A 20,897-nucleotide genomic window follows, 5' to 3' on the forward strand; every position below is an offset into this window, starting at 1 on the left:
TCGAAAACGTTGGATCGTCTTAGAACTTTTCAAGAGCCCAAAGAGCGAAGCGATGTTGCTTGGGAAGGTCGAGTGGCTTCATTTCTTGCAAAAGTTATATGTTGTACGTTTTTAGATTAAGATCTTGACACTGCTTTCAAACAACTCGCATTCACAAGTAGCCTGAAGATTCCAGTCAAATAAATAATAAGAAATATTTTGAAAATCATTTAAAACTAGCTGGCGAAAAAAAATGATATTTAAAGTTTTGAATTTTATTGGGAAATGCGGTCGCGAAAAATCTTCAACTTATAGAAAATGTATTAACGAATTAAATTTCAATTCCATTATTAAATCGTACAACAATAGCAATGTTTATTTGGCAAAGTTGGTGGCAGCAGCACTTGCAAGCGGAACCCCTCCCACTTTGCAGCCACTCAAGAGCACAATTAATTAGCGTATAATTCCCAACTAGACTGAGCTATGGCGGAATGTGTGTGTGGGAGACCCCACAATGGGGAAACTGCTACTGAAAGCCGAAAGTAGTTCAGCAACACTGCCTGCTGTGGATGCTACACCGTTGCCACGCCCAGTTATGCGGGGCGCTTCAGACGTAATATGGTACAAGCCAGCAAAGTTGAAAGTTCGAAACAGAAAGTTTTGCCGCCATTCAAAGAAATGTTCGAATTACGTTTGGTTAGAGACAGTTCACTTACTTTGTGTATTTTGTTTGGCTGCTGCGAAGGATTACGCAGCAACCACGCAACCAGCAACCTCTCAACAAAGCCCCCACCCGGTTGTCCTGAAGCGCGCTCGCCAAGCTGGGTTTTCATCAAAATAACACCGAAAGTACAACCGCATGAAATTGCTGCCATCACAGTGTGGATTTGCTGTTGGCTTTGTTTTATGGCTGCCGGTTGGTTGTTGTAACCACTAGCGCACTATTAAAGAGCCACCATTAACCTAGTGTGGATCGAGTGTGTGTGTGTGTATGTGTGGATTTCAGATATGTGCGCTGACGCTTGGCTTTGCCCATACACACAGACACAAATGACCTTTCCCATGCGGTCTGATGCTGGTGAGGCTTCCAAAGGCCGAGGTTTGGGAGCGCCGAGGTTTGCGAGGCCTGCCGACTGGGCGGTGAGCGCGTTTAGCTCGCAGTTTGCTTTTATTGAACAATTCATTTTATTTTAATTAATTGGAGCGAAAACCCTAAAATGGTTTGTATCTATCAGCAATTATGTAAATGCATGTGAATACAATGATGTCGGTGATGCCGGACACTGGCATAAAGCAAAAACCTCTTGCAGGGGGGGTCAAGCATAATTTGGCTGTTGGAAAGTTTTCACTCCAAAGTGGTAGATTTAAATGTCAAGTGAAGTGTTTATGATCGGGTTTAGCTTGCTTTAACAGGACTCATATTCACCAGGACTCTTATTTACCAATTGTGGAGAAGAAGCGACACAAACAGTTGGGTTCTCAAAATCCAGCAAAGTAATATTACCATTGTCTTTTAATTGAAAAACGGGTTCCTCAATCAAATGGTACTTGCTGCGGTCTCACTAGTCATAAAACGATCCCTTTGCCCACTGAACTTCGATCCTCTAGAGCTTAGTAGGTATACTTTTGTAGAGATTACAGCTTTTACCCACTACCATTTCTGGCTTTACTTCGATGGTTTTGTTATTTGCAATTTCGTTAGTGTCACCAAAACGAGCACCAGCCTTAAACCCTCCTCCCTCCCTACCGCGCATACACAAGTGAGCTCACACACGGCCACACATTTATATGGATGAAAGGTGGTGAAAGTGGTAATTTAAAATTTTAATAGCTCTTTTGTTCAACAGCGTTTGTCCGTGGCCGGCGTAGGTGTGTGTGTGGGTGCATATGTAATGTGAATTACACAAATGCTTCATTAATTTTATTGCACAGCAAATTTGCGAAATTTAATGTAGATTGAATAATATTTTGGTTTCCGTTTATATCTTTTGATTTAGTGTTTGCTGTTGTTGTGGTTGTTGTTGTTGTCATTCAACTGTGTTGCTTGTGTAACCCGCTCGTAACTATTGCTTTTACGATTATCGGTTCTCTAATTAAATTAAGTGTTGCGCATTTAATCCTTTTGAAAAATCATGTAGTGGCACAAAGCACAAGCGACTGAGCCGCGTACACGTGTTCATTTGCGCAATTAAAATTTCCAAATTACTTCGCAACCATTAGGTTCAACCACAGCACACACACGTATAATAACCCGGACCAGCAAATTTAGCTTTTTGTGTAGCACTTCCGCAGCGAGTACTTCAATGTGCGCCGATATGCTTAACCGTGCTGACTCACTGAAGTCATTGAGCGCAATATTTGCAACGTTGGATTTAAGGCGCTCTGATGGAGCTTTGAGGAAGTTTCCAGTTTCGAAAGTTTCTAAGAAAGTAAAATCGCCAAGTTCAACAACAAATTGCGCAGATAACACTATACCTTACATAACACCTATCGCATCAGACATCTTTCTTACTATCTTACAAAGCTGCCAACTCGAAACTGATATTTCATGCATCCTTCTCTTCCGTCGAGAAGTTCACGCTAGCGAGGAAAGATATCTAAGCGCCATTCACTTGGGAATCAGAAAATATTACACTACATATATGTATGCAGCTCAAGCAGCTTACCACTTCCGGTCTTATACTAAGTACCCTCTGGGTAGCCAAAAACATCTGTTTGAAGGCGAGCTACAGTAAAAAGCCGACACATCCCCTCCACAGAGTTGTGAGCTGGGTTTGGAACCCGCCACGTAAAAAACCCTACAAACGAAAAAGTAACAACAGCCTCGGATAAGTCACTCTCGTTTCGATGACGACCCCTAGTAGGACTATCTAAGCAATTTGTGTTTCTATTTAACTTGCTTCTCTATGGCAACTTAAGTTAGATCATTAGAAAAATGTCAAATAGACCCTGCGGCAAAATATATGAAAAATTACCAAACTAATTTGTCTAAAGCGCGAAACGACGGACAGACAATGCGGAGTCACGCCTTGCGCTCGTGTGATAAGATTTTCCCAATAAATCGCATCTGCCATTAACGGCGTACACACAAAACCCACATTTACTTATAAAGACACTTATGAACTTCACACCTATGTTTGTAATTTGTAAAGCATACTGACTTAGCCAGCGACCCCAACTCGGTCAGATCGCGCATTGATTACACGAAAAAAGAGCGCAAACGAATAATTTTTCGCTTAAATACCCTGTCTCGCACCTAATTACAGCGACCCTCATTAGTCTCGAAAAAAAGCATGAAATTACAAAAAGGCACCTGTCTATCCAAAAGAAGGCGGAGGCGTAGCACATTAGGCTCTATGCGCACGGGTTAGGGCGGTACTTTTTTCTAGAGCAAGATAGAGGTGCACGAACCGTAGTCAGAGAGGTAAACGATGCGGCGTTTATGCGTTTTGTTAACTTTTCATTACTTCTATAAGAAATATTGTAAAACTGTTGCGTCGTTTATCGCTTTGCCTGCGGCTTGGCTACGCTATATCTGCGCCGTGGCAGGTGAAATGAGTGCCACCCTAGTACGAGCTACTTGTGCGCGTGAGTGTTCACTCATAGAATCACGTTCACGCATTAACTCCGTTACATGCCAGCGAGCTAGTTAACCAAATCGAGCCGAAGGACCTGGCGACTGGCGCATATCCTAAAAAAAACATAAAAAATATATTATAGCATTGACCATAGCGGTCAGGGCATTAGCGGCGGTGAGGTGAACAGCGCAAAGTCAAACAAATTCCCAACATAACTTCAGGGTTCATTGAACAAATTATTAGATGAGAGATAAATGACTCTGACGCCCACCATCGCCATTGGCATTTGCATGGGTTCATGTGAGCGTGTGGGCGCGCGTAAACGAAAGGCCGCCAGCAGGCTAAATGAACTGAAAATGGAAAAAAGAAGTAGCGGCAAAAGGGTGATGTGTTATGGTATGCCACAATGCGGGGCGTCATGCTATGCCGCCGCCGCCGCCCAGTAGCCGGGAAGGGAAAGGCCAAACTTTATTGCTGCGGACGCGCCCCTTTTCGGCGCGCACAACCGTCAGCCTAAAAGTAAACATATTTACATGTATGCGCTGTTACACAAACATAAATACATACATACAAAGGCACAAGTGGACAAGGGTCACTGTCGAGCGCCAAACCTTTGTTGCGGTGCGATTTCTGTGGGCCTTTCGCTTTGTCAGTGAAACTGTTAAATGTTTAAAAAGGCTGTCGCAGTCACTTCCACAACACATCGCTCGCTGAAGGTATGCCGCATGCTCGGCACAGACGTGCGTGATCATTAATTGGCATTCAGTGCATTTAAGGGTGTTCTTTCATTCCGTGATTATCCTTTTTTGGATTATGCTTTTTAAATAAAGTCAGTTCTCGTCGGAGCGCGCTAAAAGGGTCGATACCGTTGTGCGGCTGATTAAATATGTATGAAATGATGGCAAGTTGGTGTCAAAGCCAAATAGGTACCCAGAAGGCAGGTTTGGGGGCAGAAGTGTTTATAAAAAATATGGGAATGTCGACCGCCTCTTCTCTTAGTCCAAGTCAGCGACTTGTGGTATATTGTTATATTAAGCAGCTGATAATTAGCTCGTTTTGTTTTTCAGAATTTGGAAAAGTTTTGCTCGCCTTTAAATGCTGTTTAAAGTCCATGCTGGGCACTGAGAATTAAGCCATTGTGTTGCGGTTATTACACTCATTAAATTGCCTTAATAGCGCCCTCGCAAATCTTCGCTAATCACAGTTTCATAGACAGCGCAGCCATATTTCGCAATGACAAGAATCTGCTCGTGCTCAGTTCCATAGAAGAAGACAGAGTCGCAAATTTGCCTACGCAACATTAATTTCAAATATTCAATTCAATTTTAATCTAGCTTGAAACGGGCATAAAATCTTTGCCGCAGCCTGCCGCGTTGCGTCAGACGTCGTTAATACCCGTCACCAGCGGCGTCAAGCCACCCGAATGCCAAGCAGATTTATGAAATTATTTTAATGAAGTTTTATTACAGACATTCGTAATAATTAAAATTTCACAAAATTTACGCACAATTTGGGCAAACATATGTACAAGAAGTTATATACGCGCCTTACATTGAGAATTTAGGACTATCCGGAGCACTCAGGGCTACACGCACTCCTACAACAAAGCACTCGCCCTGCCACAGCACTCAATCATTCGTTCGTTCACGCGGCGAACTCGCCGAACTCACGCAGCTGCTTACACCCACCGCCCTCGCCAACGCACTCACCTATACACGAACCTATACCAGCACTGGAGAAGTCGCCAACGTCCCTCAGTGTACTTACCCTGCCCCGACGAGCTGAACCGTAAGGACTTGCTCGCTTTGAGTGGTGTTGTTCAGTTTGTTTGGCGCAAAAGTTTCGATTATTACAGCAAAATGGCTATTTAATTGGTTAATAAATTACGAAACATTCATTTGGCATTTCGCTAACTCCCAGCTGCCATTACCTCACCAGTCTAAGTCGTTCCAAAGTTGGCAGTTTTTTCGTTTATGGCCTTTTTGTTTCTGTCGTTTGCCGCCTGCCGCATGCAGCTGGAACCGGAATGGCTAAAAACTTTGCGCCTAACTTTCTGATTTCTGTGGCAATTAATTCTCAGCCTGATTTTATTATTTGCTACAGCGGCATTTGACAACAACAAAATCAAAACATGTTTGCAAATGTAAGAACAAAAAGCGTGAAAGAAGCTAACGGTAGACATCTTGCCGCCCTCGAGGGCAAATAACGGATAATCGGTGGAGTAGTTGGCGCGTTCGTCTCTCCGCCCTTCTCGCCGAGTAATACTGTAATTGGCGTCATATTTACTGCAGCGAAGTGTCAGATGCGTTTTGTTTTCGCGTGCTCAATATTTTAGCCCACAAAGTTCTCTCCCATCGCTGACCGCCTGACACAGTGGTTACTGCTGCGAAGGCGCTTTAATGTCACAGACATTTGTAAGAAGTTTGACTAATTGCACGCGAAGTGATCATGAGCACGCATAAAGTCAATGAATATAAATGCGAAATAACAGGTGGCAGCTCTTACACTGTACTCTATAGAAGTAACGGATCGAACTAAGGAGAGCGAGGAGACAAAGTCATTTGAACTCGGCTGCTTGTGCGAGGGATAATCCAATGATAAATCAGTCGCTCATTAAGACAAGCAGGCACGTTCCGTCCATCTAAATGCGTTGTGTTTTTTTATGATATTCGAAAAATAAAAACACTGTCAAGGTGTAGTATAACCTGTCTCAAAACAAATACTTTCCGAAAATCTTAAAAAGATTTAGTTGGGAGCATTCAACGGGCGGTGCTTATCATCATGTGTGGCGCACTAAGGTCCGCTCCCACCATGGCGCTTAACCCCTTTTTGAAAATAGTTCCCGTAGACATCGCCGGTAGGTGTATTTCTACGAAAGTGGCTATTAGAAACTTAGAGAATCTGAGTTCTTAAAAGAATGCGTATCCGAAAACTGAACATTCTCACACACTTTGACTGCATACCGGAACACTTAGAACATGGATTCGCCAAACTGCACTCTGACGGCTCCTTCTTTACCCATATGCCGCCGGGGGAACTTTGAATGGGAAGAAGACGGTAGAGGAGGCAGTAATCTTCTTAACGGATGAGTCAAAGCTTGTAGGGAAGGTTTATTGAGAGGTTTACTGTCAGGAGCTCTCTGTCAACTCCAGTTTCAGACTTCCTGATTATAGCAGTCTCTTACAAGCCGAGGTTGTAGCCATTAAAGTAGCAGTAGATCTGCTGCTTCGGAATGCAGCCTCCTTCAGTGAAGTGACCATTCACTCAGATAGCACAGCGGCGATGCTAGCCTTAAACTCATTTGCAGTGCGTTCAAGATTGGTCGAGAAGCTCCCAACCTCGTTATCAATAGCATCGAGAGTTTCTGTGAGTGAAACTGGTATGGGAGCAAGAATTTGTAAAGAGGATGAGCTATCAAGGAAAGACACCCTAGAACCGGTATAGGTATAATGAGAGCGGTTCGGTTGCCCCGTATCCTGTTATTTTCTGCTACTAAATAGGTAGGCTTCGGGGAAGATTGGCCAGCGCTGGGCCACCATCGGTACTTGTGCTGTGGCAAAAGATTTTTATGCCTATGGAATAAGGTTTGGAAGTTTACCAGGCGTCCTTTGCAGAAGCTGTAGGGAAGAAATTGAGGTGGAAAGAACTCAAGACTTCCATCTTGAATGTCCCGCGCTTGAGAGGTCAAGCCTTAAATACCAGGGAGCGCATACCTTCAGGCATCATACCGAACTGGCGGAAGTTGAAATTAAACACCAATGCAAATTTGTATTGGCTACTAAGCATTTTGTCAATCTATAAGTCCGAACACAGGAGTTCTTCTTTTCTATGGATTCATAAAGGACCACATATACCAGTCCACGTGCGATCTGCGATCTGCTAACTAACCTAACCTAACCTACCTGGGATTTGTATGCACAGCCGAATGACTAGATGGCAACAACAGAAATTGGACTCATCATACTCTGTAATACTGGCTTTTTAATCTTAATATGGGAACATCATTTTAAAATGCGCAAAAAGTGGAACCGCTCTCCTTGCATGATGATATAAAACCCGGCTTAAAGGTATTCTCTTCTTCTTCTCCTTAGGCAAAACTTGCTAAAAAGTGCATAGAAAAGAGTTCGGCTTTCGGCTCATATCCTCTGTGCACATTGAAAGCATGAAAAAGTCAAACGTTCTCTATTTCACTACAAGATCGCATAGCATTTAGAGTTATACTAGCACGACTGCATGTTTACGAGTACATACTCGTATAGCAAATAAATATAAACAGAAATATGGGTAAATAAGCGCGCTGACCTAAACTTAGCCGCAGCGCATAAATTCCTCGACACAGCAACCGAATACGGCAGCGGCTCTACGAGGACGCATAATGAAAAAGTTTGAATAGTAAATCAACAACAACTTGCGACGAATAGCAGCGAAGCGTAACAGCAAGTTTTGCGCTCAAATTCCGTTAAGCGACAATTAAATACATAACTCAACCAGAGGCCACATCGTGTGGAGAATTAAAGCCACTGCTGCCTCAGCCTCTCCGTCCGAACCACCGAATGGTGAACATTCAGCATGCATTTAGCTTTGTGTGCGTGCACTTGGTCCAACTATGATTTAGGTGACTTCGTTGAATTCTCCATAAAACAAAACATGAATTCTCTGCGTTCTTCGTTTTTCGCTATTATTCGTTATTAGGGTTTAGACCCACCACTTCCTTATCCGTTCACTATTTTCACTTTCGGCGACTCTATATGAAATTATTGCTGTGTTTTGCACGATTTTCATATTTTGGGAAATTTATTGAGAAAATGTTTAACAAGAATTTTATTCATAAATCTTTGGGAAAATATCGCATTTACGCACAAAGAGGGTTTAGTACACATAACAGGCCATTAAACTGCCTGCCACCAACAATTCTAACGCTAATTCTTAACGCTTAACGGAGAGTTGGGAGTTGAGGAACTCGCTCAGCTCTGTTTTTCCTTCGCTCAGCAGCACAACAACTTATGTTTATTCACTCGAAAGCTTTATAAATTTAGTCATAGCCAGCAGTTTACATTATGGCGAAATTCCAGGCGACCCATTTGTGCCTGCTTCAGCTCACCCCTTTGTGTTGGCGAAAGTGAGGTTATGATAAAGTTCGAATTTTCCACTGTTGATTTAGGCGGCAAAGTTAGGCTTGTTAGTAAAACATAATAAATTATTAATCTTACAATAATTCGTTGTAAAGCCTAAAAACTCGACAACCGACACCATTTGCACATAAACGGAGCTTAGTCAGCTACATTCACAACATTAAATGGGGGTGGGGGATGAGGTTGAGAGTTTGTTATTGTTTTCGGGGTCTATTCATGCTTATTATTGTTGCTGTTTTCATTATTGAATAACAATAGCAATTGTTATATTGCCGTTATGTCTTTGTGAGCGCCCATTTCCTAAACTTTCCGACAGCAGAAAGCTGCCAAGGCCTACCTTCACACACACTCATATAAGCAGACGAGGCGAACGCACTCAGCACCTTTGTAAATTATTAACGAGGAAATTGTTATGCAAATATTTACTTTGCACAACTTTGGAAATTCGTTGTAAATATTTTGATTAACTACAGTTAAATACTTTAAAATAGTTTAGAGCCCTTTTAGGAATACGTTTCGGCTTGAAATATTTGTGATTATCAAACGCTTCAAATCGTTTTCTTCGTGCGGGGAATATGACTTAGGGCTTCAAATACATAATTATTATATATATGTTGTTTTTGGTTAACTTATCCCTTTGATATTATGGTATACACGTGACTGCGGGAGCCACATAAGTTATGAGCGGCTGATGCCACTTATAATCTGGGTAGCAAATTAGATTATTGAAATAATTGCCGCATTACCAAATATGTTTTTGAAGTGCGTTCTTATGTCAGTGCCTAGTAATAAGAGGTTTCCTCTACTAGCATCACTTACAAAAGAGAGGAATTCAAGTGCTAATTATGAAGTTTTTGGATCCAGAACCTTCATCTCGTGGCCCTCTAGACAATTATGTGTATTGGTTAGCAAACAGTGATCTTTTTGAGTAAACATAGCACTTGTAAATGCTATTAACTCGTTCACAAAAATACACAAAATACCGATTTAGATTAAAATATTTTAATTTCTATCAGAAATGGTGGTTTTCTAGGCTGATTGGTTCGAAACTTTGACTGTACAAAAGTTCAGCGTCCACCATTTCAGTTATTACCCTGATTTCAATAGGGAATCTGTATATTCAACACTACTCGAAATATATAACTTGCCACTTTCAAAGACCCACAAATACAATCAAACACAAAAACACAGTTATGATTCCGCTTTCCAGTTTCTTAATAAAACGTATGAGTTTTGTGATTTCAAAAAATTTCACACTAAAGTCATATGAAATACAAATAATGTGAAGGAAACTTACACGGCACAACAATTTTAATAATTTTGTAGCACCACACAACTAAAGTGGCCACCGACTTGTTTGCAAGTGACTTTCAAAAATGCCAACAACTTGCTGAACTCCACCACCAGCAAGCTTACTCAGGGGGGTTACATGCCCCCGCCACTGCCACGTTACCAAGACAGTAGAGCAGTCATGCCGTAAGTGGTGATGGGTGTTCTCGGAATTGTCGACGCCAAGCCAAAAGAAATACCTCTCACAAGGACTTGACTGACGGTTGCATCGCCTTCTTGCTACCCACCAGCGCCTTAATGTATGCAAATTAATGAGTTCACGGGAAAAACAACCGTATGGAAATGTTTATTAAAACTGACGTAATTGAACGGCGCGGAAGCATCCAACATATGTGATTGAAGAAGAAGAAGCAGCAACAGAATGTGATGAAAAATGGAAACCCATATTTCAGGATGCATCCACACTTATGTGAATATATATAGATACACATGCTTGTGTGTCTGTTTGTGTGTATATTTGAACAAATTTACATTGTAAATGTATGTGGCATACCGGCTTAAGCAACAAATGCTACATACATATGGTACAGCGTGCACCCCCGCCAAAGCGGTGCGCAAATATTGCCCGCGGGCCCTTCAGTTGCGGCGCGAACATGCGACTTTGCTACGAAGGACGGAGCGGAGCTGTGGAATTTTGTGTTCAGCGCTGGAACTGGCTCCGATGCAGCCATAAATAACGGACACATTTACTTTGCGCGGCGTCATTCAGCGAAACTCGCTGTCAGCAGTGACGTCAGCGGCAAAACAAATAGCGCCGAAGAACAGTGGACGAAAATTTAAGAATTTCCATTACGAGAAAATTAAAATGAAATATTTTCTTTTCGATTTGGAAAAAAGTACCAAAAGACTTGTGAACCAGAACGCCGCTAACTTGAAACTCAATATTGAAAGAATTGGAGCATCACATGCGTTCGAATATATTGACTTTCGGCTATTGCGGGCGTAAAATAATATGGCAGAACATTCTTTAAATATGTTACGCCTGATAATTATAGGCGGAGTCATTTCAAAATGCATTGATAAGGATACCTGCCTCAATAATTTTTTTTGAGACAATCGAAATCCGAATATGCCCCATGTCCGTACAGAATTTTGTCTATTAATAAACCAACAGTAAAAAGTATTTTTAGATGGAATAAAAGCCATCTGCTGTTCGAATTTGTACGAAGAGTGTCAAGGTGAATTAAATTCCCTTCACACGCCCACATATGCATAGACCGACTGATTTTTGAAGCTGTTAAGGTACGTAGTTGAGGCATTTACAATGCCTCTCTCAATAAATCATACTAAATATGGTTAGCCTTCATTCAGCCATCAACCATCGTGCATCTTCGAATTAACTCGACCTTGAGAGAATATGGAAAGGAGCTGCAGTGGTACAATGTTTAGTATGTTTAGTAGTTGACAGTGGCTACCAAAACTAATGAGCCATATAAATGCATGTAATCACAGCTTCGATTCCGAAAGCTACTGAAAACCGGTTCCTTAGCTTTCCAACGCCACTGTGCCTCATCAGCGTGAGGATTAATATGCGATGCTTTGTCTTATCTTAAATTTAGTAACGACCCCTACAAGTGCCTTCCTTATGCGAAAACAGTTAAACTTTCGATTCTCAACAAGGCTGCGTGAACTAATGATGAAGTAAACCTGTTATTTGTCAATAAATAATTCGATTTGTAATGTTGGCCAGAAGTTCAAATAAGCAAGCGTTTTCGAAAACAAAAAACTAAAAGAAAAACCCAAAAAGAAGACAATAAAATTGGAGAAAGACGAATTGCTTTATTATTTAGACAACGTTGGAGCTTAGCGCCATAATTCGAAACGAAAATTTCGTGCCATAAAAAGTAACAGCCTATTTCGAGCCTTCATAATTTCCCAAAATACAAATAACAGTAATAGGGACTTTCGTAACTTTGTTTACACACAAATACCCCGCGCCCAACACGCCCGCGCTGGAAGCGTGAGGCCGTACGACCGTGAGCCGAAAGACGCTCGAGTGTAGTAAAAAATAAAAATTGTAGGCAAATAAAAAGTTATATGCCTCGCATATTTGACCATTCACATTGTTTTTCCTTGTCATTGTTGTTGTATCATTACCGTTATTGCCACGAGAAAAGAAAGAAATAAACATTAAAATGACACAAGTGACGAGCCACGGCTGACTGCTCCGGTCGCAGCGACGGCTGCCAATTGGATCCTAGCGGTAATGACCCTCACACTCACAATATCGGCTATTATCGCTTTCTTTGAATCAATGTGTGCGCGGCGAACGTCAACAGCAATGGCGTAGAACTGTCGCCATAGATGACGGTGAGGAGATGCCAGGCCGTTGGTCGGGGTCCATTGAAAACTGTAAAATCAATTATAATGAACAGATGGTGGAAAAGGAACAAAACGCAACAAGACAATTACAGGGCTCTCCAGCCGCAGCAATAAAGAAGAGAAAATATCCACTAAGGCAAACAAAAGGTGCAAATAGCCATTCTGACAAGGACAAAAGGGCCATAAAATAAATGTTTTTATATGGGCTGAAAAAACAAGGAAAAAGGGTAGAACAAATAAACGAAATTAAGCCAGTGTCTTTATGGCTCGCGCCAAATAGACAGCACTTGCCAAAAGAACACAAAAAGAAACAAAAAAGCACGAATAAGGAAGCGCTAAGTTCGGGGGCAACCGAAAATTGTATACTCTTTCAAGTTGTAAGAAATAAAACCAGGGCGCAAACCGTCAACCAGAGAATCGGAATCCAAGCAATCTTATATATACCCTATATAACTCATACACTGGCCGATATATTTGTAAAAGTTTAGAAAAACAAAAATAATTTTTGTAGTGTGTGTGAGGTGGGAAAGTGTGGACCCGAATTTATTATCATGCCACATACTAAAAAAATGTTCCCTAAGTTTCTTTAAGGTACCTCTCATCCAATCATCAATCACCTGGATGTTCAAAAATCGTTATAATGGTTATATGGGGCTAGACCAAGTTTTCCCCGAATTTTATCTGTTTTAACCACAAAGATATACTGTTATGAGTAAAACATGTTCTGCAATTTTCAATGGGATAACTTAAATATTGGCCGATATATCCAGTATAAAGTCATCAGTAAATTCGAAAAACTTTTTATTAGGTATATGGGGGCTCAAGGAAGCATTGACCTGATTCAGCCTATTTCCGATACACATAATTACTATTGTATATATATTCCATACATTGATCGGTATTTCAGTCATGTGGACGACATCTTCGGTCCGTAGGGGCTTGAACAGTTTCGGTTTGATTTGATCATAAGGTAGATTACTAATTTTATCCCTTTATATTAATTACTTCTTGATTTGTAGAATTCGAAGAATTAAATGGATTTTAAGATTGCCCAATATTGGAAGTAGGCGTGGTTGTAGCCCGATTTCGCGAATTTTCACACTGTGATATAGGTCGGTCAAGTCCCGAGTTATAGGTTTTTACCAAAAAGTGACCGGCACCACGCCCATCGTTCAATTTTGACAACGACTTCTACTAAACCCGCCACGGTTGGACGTACAGACAGATAGTAAGCCGGATTTCAAAGTCTCTGATCATCTTGATCATTAATATACATGTATATATATATATATATAAACCTATATCTATCTCGACTAGTTTTGGATGATACGTACAACCGTTAGGTGAACAAAACTATAATACTCTGTAGCAACAGGTTGCAAGAGCATAAAAATTACAACAAAACAGGAAAAAATCTTCATCTGAAAATGGATTTTTCGAAGTGCGCTGAAGCAGCACCTGACGAAATAAAACTATAAAGAGTTCAACAGTTTACCAACAAGGCATGAGTGCCGTTTTTATTCTAAATATCAAAAGAAAGGGTTAGAATTATATATAGATGAAACTTCAGTCGAGAACCCAGAATTCCGAGAACAATCGAGTGCTAATGTTAGCACAACACTTCTTAGTACCTACATCTTCCTATTATAAGGACACTATGCAATTACCAAAATATTATCTTCCCTGTTTGAGATTAGCTTGATAATATATCTTCATTGAACACTACTCATTTGAGGTGCCACTCTCTGCAAGCTTGTTTGTGTGGACTGCTATTTTGTATTGAGAAGATTTCCGCAAGCTTTCGTCTAATTGCCCCATTTCTGTTCTGCTCGAAAACTACTTGCAGGTGCATGAGATGTTCGCCTCAAGCGCCGCTGTTCGCAATTAGTTGGGTAAAATGTCTGATTGCAAGCAACCGGAAAATTTATTACACGGCAGCAACAACAGACAGCGCACCAAAGCAAACTTGAACGCGGCTGAGAGAAGCTGAAGCTGCAATTGCGCAATGCGTCTGCGGAGATAGCGGAAAGCAAGTGTGAAATGGATAAGGTGAAGGCAAAGCAAAAACTCTAAACTAAAAGAACACAGCAAATTAAAAAAATAAATTAACAGAAAAGTAGAGGATGTTTTGAAAATTTTGGGCAAATCGGAAGCCGCCAACTTGAAATTTCAACGCAGCGACTTACATACCTGCATATGTATGTATGTACAAGTACGAGGCAGCCTGTGCGCCGTTAGTTGGAATGCTGCGGACATGCTACAATGCTGTTGCCACTAGCATTTTCCCTTTCCTGGCAGCGCTCGAAGCCTCGTTATTATCGGTAACAAGTCACGCTTGTAGCGAAGTTGTGTGGTCACGGAAACCATTGGGCTGACTGGCAACATAAGCAGGACAAAGTAGCGCGACTAGCGAACAGATGTGATTTTCCCTAAGTATTCGCACGTTTCTGCTTCTATGCCGCATTGATTTGCCGTGTGTTGTCCGAACTTTCGAATGACTTGAACGGATGGCATGCGAATCAATGAAATAAGTGGAGCAACTCTTAGGAGGTCATCAGAGATGACGGAGACACGTACGCGGTTGTGTTTGCAAATAATTATACATCCGCATGCGTGGCTCGGGTGCTACATTCTGAAGAGTAGAAAAAGTTCAGCTTGAGATTTCTTTCGGTTATTACGGTAGAATTTCTAGCTGCGCTGCCCTTGCGAAAAGCCATGCGCTTCTGCTTTACGCAGCCATTTTATAATGCGTTTCTTATCCGGAACTAAAAGACAAAATACCGAATCAAAATGAACATTCAAAAGAATTTGATAGGACTGGTATTACTCTATAACAGACGTTATTCGACGTGTCGACCGGACGCATATATTGGGTAGTCGAAAAAGTCTTTTCGTATTTCTAATCAAATTCCAATTAATTTTTGTTTTACGTATATCTATTGGATTCATCAAAATTTCCCAGGCAAGCTCTCCCATTTTTTGCCTAGTCATCGAAGATATGTGTGGTCTACCGTTGTCCTGTTGGAAGGCCTTTCTGTTCATTAGTTCTGGCCGATTTTTTCCGATTGCTTGCTTCAGTCTTATCAGTTGTTATATATAAGGAACCAATCTTTTTACCAAGCTGAAGCAGCTCATAGTGAATGATTCCTTCCCAATCTCACCAAACACTCAGCATAACCTTTCGAGGCGCCAATCATGGCTTTGCGACCATTTGTTGAGCTTCACCACGCCTGGGCCATGATTTATTTCGCACATTACTGTCGTATTTGATCCACTTTTTGTCTCCTGTTCCTTTCAGAAATGGTTCGATTTCATTTCGTTTCAGCGATCCATTATATTTTTCACAGAAAATTCATGTGGTACCCAAACATCGAGGTCCTTTTTGTAGCCGGCCTTTTTTAAATAGTTCAAAACCATTTGATGATGAATGTTAAGTTCCTTACCGATATCATGGCTGCTTATGTGATAGTCCCGTTCAATCTTTTCCAAAGTTTCATCGACTTTTTCAACGATAGATCGACCAGAACAAGGTTCATCTTTGGCATCGAAATTTTCAGAACGAAAGCGAGCGAACCATTGTTGTGCTACACGAACTGATACAACATCGTCTCCGTAAACTTCACAAATTTCATTCGTGGCTTGCGTGACAGTCTTTCCTTTTTTATACAAAAGTTTTGTGAATTCCTTCATAATAATAATCAAGAATTTGTTTAATGTTTGTTTCTTTCCAATTGCAGGTGTGGGCGAGTGCGGGAGATCAAGCCCTCGAACACCAGCTCTATAAACGGACCTCAATATATATTTGTGTCCGGTTCAAATAAATTAAATCAGCACGCATTTGTATGCGAACATTGTCAGAGAACAAAACTCAACGCCTAAATCCGGTTTAGAGCCTGCAGCGTCACCGCTTTTCAGCATCTGCCTTATACTCATACATAGACATAAGCGTATACGCCTGTGAGTTGACCTCAGTCGGGAAATTTATAACAATATTGTAGGGATTAAAGTGCAATTCGCCAGCGTTCAATAATAAATCCCAACAACTACTGAATAAATAATACGTTCATATACATATTTATATATGTACGTGTGTATGTATGTGTGTTTAATTTAATAACGTAAAAAATAGAAACGTTTACACTTCCGGTGCAATTGCAGCAGACAAAGCCGACAAATAGCTGAACAACAACAACAATAAAATGGCTGCGCGAAACTGCATTTGGACATATTTGAGTGCCATCCGCCTGACTCTCCTCGCGCTGCCGCTGCTGTTGGCAAACACAGAGGCGCGAATCGGTAAGTGCTCACATACTTATGTAACCATATGCAGAAGCTATTGAAAATTTATAATCCCGCACATGTTGCCAACTATTTTGCATATGTTTAAGTACAGCAGCTGTCCAGAAAACATGAAAAACAACGCAAAAGAGAGAAACTAACTGGAAATTAAGTAAGCAATTAAAAACAGACTCCGGCTCAGAAGAGCGTAGGATTTTAAACGAGGATCTAAATTATGAACAGATCACAGTAAGCTCTTAAGGAGTAGACAATAGTGACAATGGTCGCATGGCGAAGCAAGTTGCATTTACTTCTAAAATGATTTTTCCTAAAATTACTCTGAGTTCAAATGTGAGTGGCTGTAATTTTGCTTCAGCTGAGCTTCTGCAATGAATGTATGTATGTTAGTAGGAAACATCAATGTCAGCAACATGTGTGCGTGTGTGATGGTCCAATTCACTGACAAATTAAATGGAAGAATGCTGACAAGACAAGTAAAAATCAATTTTATGCTTACTAATGGCCATCTAAGCTGAATGTCTGAATGTTTATGTGAATTTTCTGGAGCACAGGCAAATAAATATGTTCATACATTTGCACCAGTCGCCAGTATATGGCGTAATTGTTTATAATCTTTGCGTAGAATTTTAGGTTGCATGCGAATCCAACTCCCTCAAAGCGATTCCATTGACTGTTTCCAATGCCTCTCATGAAATTGTATAAATTTTCAAATTCCCACATCTTTGTGATATGAACACAGATACTCGAAGGAACTTGTGTCTGCCATGCTCAACGACTGACAATTATTTGAATTCATCAACTTGTTACAAAAACAACAAAGACCACATCATTCCAACAATCATCATGAGCGATAACATGCTCTACACAGTGTGGGCGTGACTAAGCCAATACATAAATACAGAACTCGTGCTCGTCTACAAGGCTTAACTACATTGTAGTTAGTTTGCAATAGCAGAGTCCCTACGCTCATGCCATAGTAACTACCAGAAAGTTGAAACAAAATCACTGCTGCTTTTGTTAGTTTGTATATTCATAATTTTCCATACACATGTCGTAGATATGTATTTATGTTTGTAATGTGCAAATATTTGAAAATTGTCTAAATTTAAACGGGAATGCTCCGTTCTTTTACGAAGCTGAAATAAGGCCAGCCTACGCTTTCCAACAGGCAAACTGAGGACACACAAAGCGTTATAACTAATGCAAGTGAAACTCAACGCGTTTTAAAATCTTGTAAAGTTCCACAAATTATGTCTGCCAAACATTCTTAAGCATTCAACGTCCGAACTGATTTCTATAAGAAATTAATGTAGGCGTGTGTAATTATACTCTTGTAACATGTTGCTACAGAGTATGGTTGTTTTGTTTAACTAACGGTTGTTCGTTTCACGCAAATCTAATCGAGAGAGTTATATTGGTAGTCGAAAAAGTCTTTTCGTATTTCCAATCAATGATGAACCAAATATGTACCATTTTAGTCGACCACTTTTTGCCATTTTCCGCTAGAGACATTATTTCATCAGCGTAAAACGTTTCAGATTTCTCGGCGAAAAACGCAACAAGTAATTTTTATAGGCCTCTCTTGACGTCAACTTTTCTCCATTAAGGGAGTTTCGCATTGACCGAAACAAATGGTAGACCGATGGTGCAAGGTCAGGGCTATATAGTGGATGCATCAAAACTTCCCAGCCAAGCTCTCCCAGTTTTTGCCGAGTCATCCAAGATGTGTGTGATCTAGCATTGTCCTGATGGAAGATGAGGGCCTTTCTGTTGATCAGTTGTGACCGTTTTTTCTATTGCTTACTTCAATCTCATCATTTGTTGACAGCAAAATATAGAATCAATCGTTTGACTAGGCTGGAGCAGCTTATAATGGACGGTTCCTTTCCAATCCCACCAAACACTCAGCGGAACCTTTCGAAGCGTCAATCCTGGCTTTGCGACGATTTGTTGAGCTTCACCACGCTTGGGCCATGATCTTTTTCCCACATTGTTGTTGTATTTTCTCCATTTTTCGTTTCCTGTTATGCTTCGGAAATGGTTCGATTCGCTTCAGCAAAGAATTGCATATGTTATTTCGGTCCAAACATCGAACTTCTTTTTGTAGCCAGCCTTTTTTAAATAGCTCAAAACCCTTTGATGATGAATGAATGAAAAATTTGTCCAAAGCGCACCGAAAATGTTGAGGGACCGTTCCCACGACAGTCGGTTCTACGTAACTCGGATTTTATCCGGCCAAGGACTATCAACCCGGCATACTTCTGCCGCTATAACAACAACAACATGCCGCGAGTTACTAAATACGTTTATCCCAGTATCTATATTGGACTTCTTCTGAAAATATCGATCACTGTTTGACACATATAATTGAAGTTTGCAGGGAATCCATTCTTGTCATTGAGCTTAGTAGGGTTAATACTTTCCTTATCCCTCATTAAAAGAGTATAAAGCTTGTCTACCTTCCGGCTGAGAAAGCGTGTTTTTCAAGTAACAGTGCATCTGTGTGCTTAGAATGAATAAAGTCGGATAAAAACTCATCCTAGACCCCATATAACAAGCCTTATGTACCTAAATGTATTCGCCGGCTTTAATCCTTCCAAGTTGCAAGAGTATGAAATATTCGGTTATGCCCGCTTTTAGCTGTTCCTTACGTGTTTTCTATTCAAACGAGCTGACAGTTTTAAAATAGCTGTAAAGGCATGTGTGAATCCATTTTGCTCTCATTTCGCATAATCCACTTACGTTCACAGGTGTACATTTTTAATTTAATTAATCAACGTGAACATCTTGGAGAATTTCCATTGACTTGTGCTTAGAGCCTAGATAAGCAGGTGAACGTTTGTGTGCATGTTTACTAAAAGACGCCTAACGACAGCAAGAATTTAAGTCAAATGCAGATATTCTTTCTTTGCTTTTGCGCAATTTTCTTAACTCTTCTAAAATTTAAATGGGTTTAACCCATTTACCCATTAACTCAGCCATTAACACTCGACCCTCTTACGCTCATTCGCTCGTTCACTGCAATCTACAGCGAATAGCTGCCAAGCTACCACTATTTGATTTGTTGGTATTTGTGCTATTGCCACTGCTGTTGGCTTAATTAACGCATAAAGCTTAATTGAAAAAGTTTTAAGTTCACTTTCACCAACAAAAGATTTGCTACACGAGCAAAATGTCTCCCGCACAGTCACCGCTCTTCACGCTTAGAAGGCGTCCTGTATCGAAGTCCACATACAACACACCCACTATGGACACACGTCTATATATGTATGCGCTCATATCAGCATTTTTGTAAACCTTTTTGTGCATGAGTGAGCATAGATTGCTAGTAATTAAGCTCATTTTATTCAACATAAACCTCTAAAAAGTTATCTCAACAGTCTAACATTTATTTTGTATAATTATTCCCAGCTATTATTGATAATTACATTAATAGTATTTAAGTAACAGTTCTTCACAAAATTACAATTTTTCGTATGTGTAATATCAACAGTTATAAGTTTGGAGTAGTTTGCAAGAATGCCTTGAATTGCAGACATTTCACTCGCATATGGGACTTAGTTCAATTGTGGGTGAGCGAACAACGATTTACTTGCAGAAAGCATATATCATATTTCATCTCGTTTGGCATCGAATGGCTCAGAGAGGTCCTTCCCGATCCTTACTGAGCTTTTGAGACAGACATATCTGCATAAGGGCAGTTGTTGATTTTCCATAGTTCTTCGACGTCGTGTTTGAATAGCTCGGCCAGCAATCCATCGGCCTTCATTTCCATACAGCAGACTGAAAAAGTGTTCCCACCATAACTTTTATATGTTCTGGGCATCAGTCAGTAGATCACCTGTGGCGGTTCTACAAGAGTATGCTCCGGTCTTGAAACCTTCAGTCAGGGGTCAGCGAGCTTTATGAATTTTTCTATACTGGAATCTAGTACTATACTATAGACAACCATATGTCCCAGCGAAGTCGATTCGCCTCAAACCATTTGGGGATGTTTCTTCATGCAGACTGAATTTACCGACTGTTGTGCTAAAGATACCTTTTTTGTTTGCCATGGCGTTAAAGTCGCCAAGCACGATTTTGACATCGTGACGAAGACAGCTCTCATAGGTGCGCTCCAAGCGGTCATAGAAGGCATTTTTGGTTATATCGTCCTTCTCTTCCGTCAGAGCATGGACGCAAATCGATATGTTGAAGAATTTCGCTGTGATGCGGATTGTGGCTAGACGTTCATCGA

The 20,897-nt window shown here is 40.7% G+C and overlaps 1 protein-coding gene across 1 annotated transcript in view; it reads left to right on the forward strand.

The window, feature by feature from the left end:
- Positions 1-20,897, forward strand: part of LOC105231467 (uncharacterized) — a 166,186-nt gene that overhangs the window by 49,070 nt on the left and 96,219 nt on the right. The window contains exons 2-3 of the mRNA XM_049458540.1: positions 14,208-14,410; positions 16,099-16,657. Of these exons, the coding sequence (XP_049314497.1) occupies positions 16,561-16,657 (97 nt within the window). The 5' untranslated portion in view covers positions 14,208-14,410; positions 16,099-16,560. The remainder of the gene's footprint in view (positions 1-14,207; positions 14,411-16,098; positions 16,658-20,897) is intronic.

This window comes from Bactrocera dorsalis, chromosome 5 (assembly GCF_023373825.1).
Source record: "Bactrocera dorsalis isolate Fly_Bdor chromosome 5, ASM2337382v1, whole genome shotgun sequence".
Lineage (NCBI taxonomy): Eukaryota > Metazoa > Arthropoda > Insecta > Diptera > Tephritidae > Bactrocera > Bactrocera dorsalis.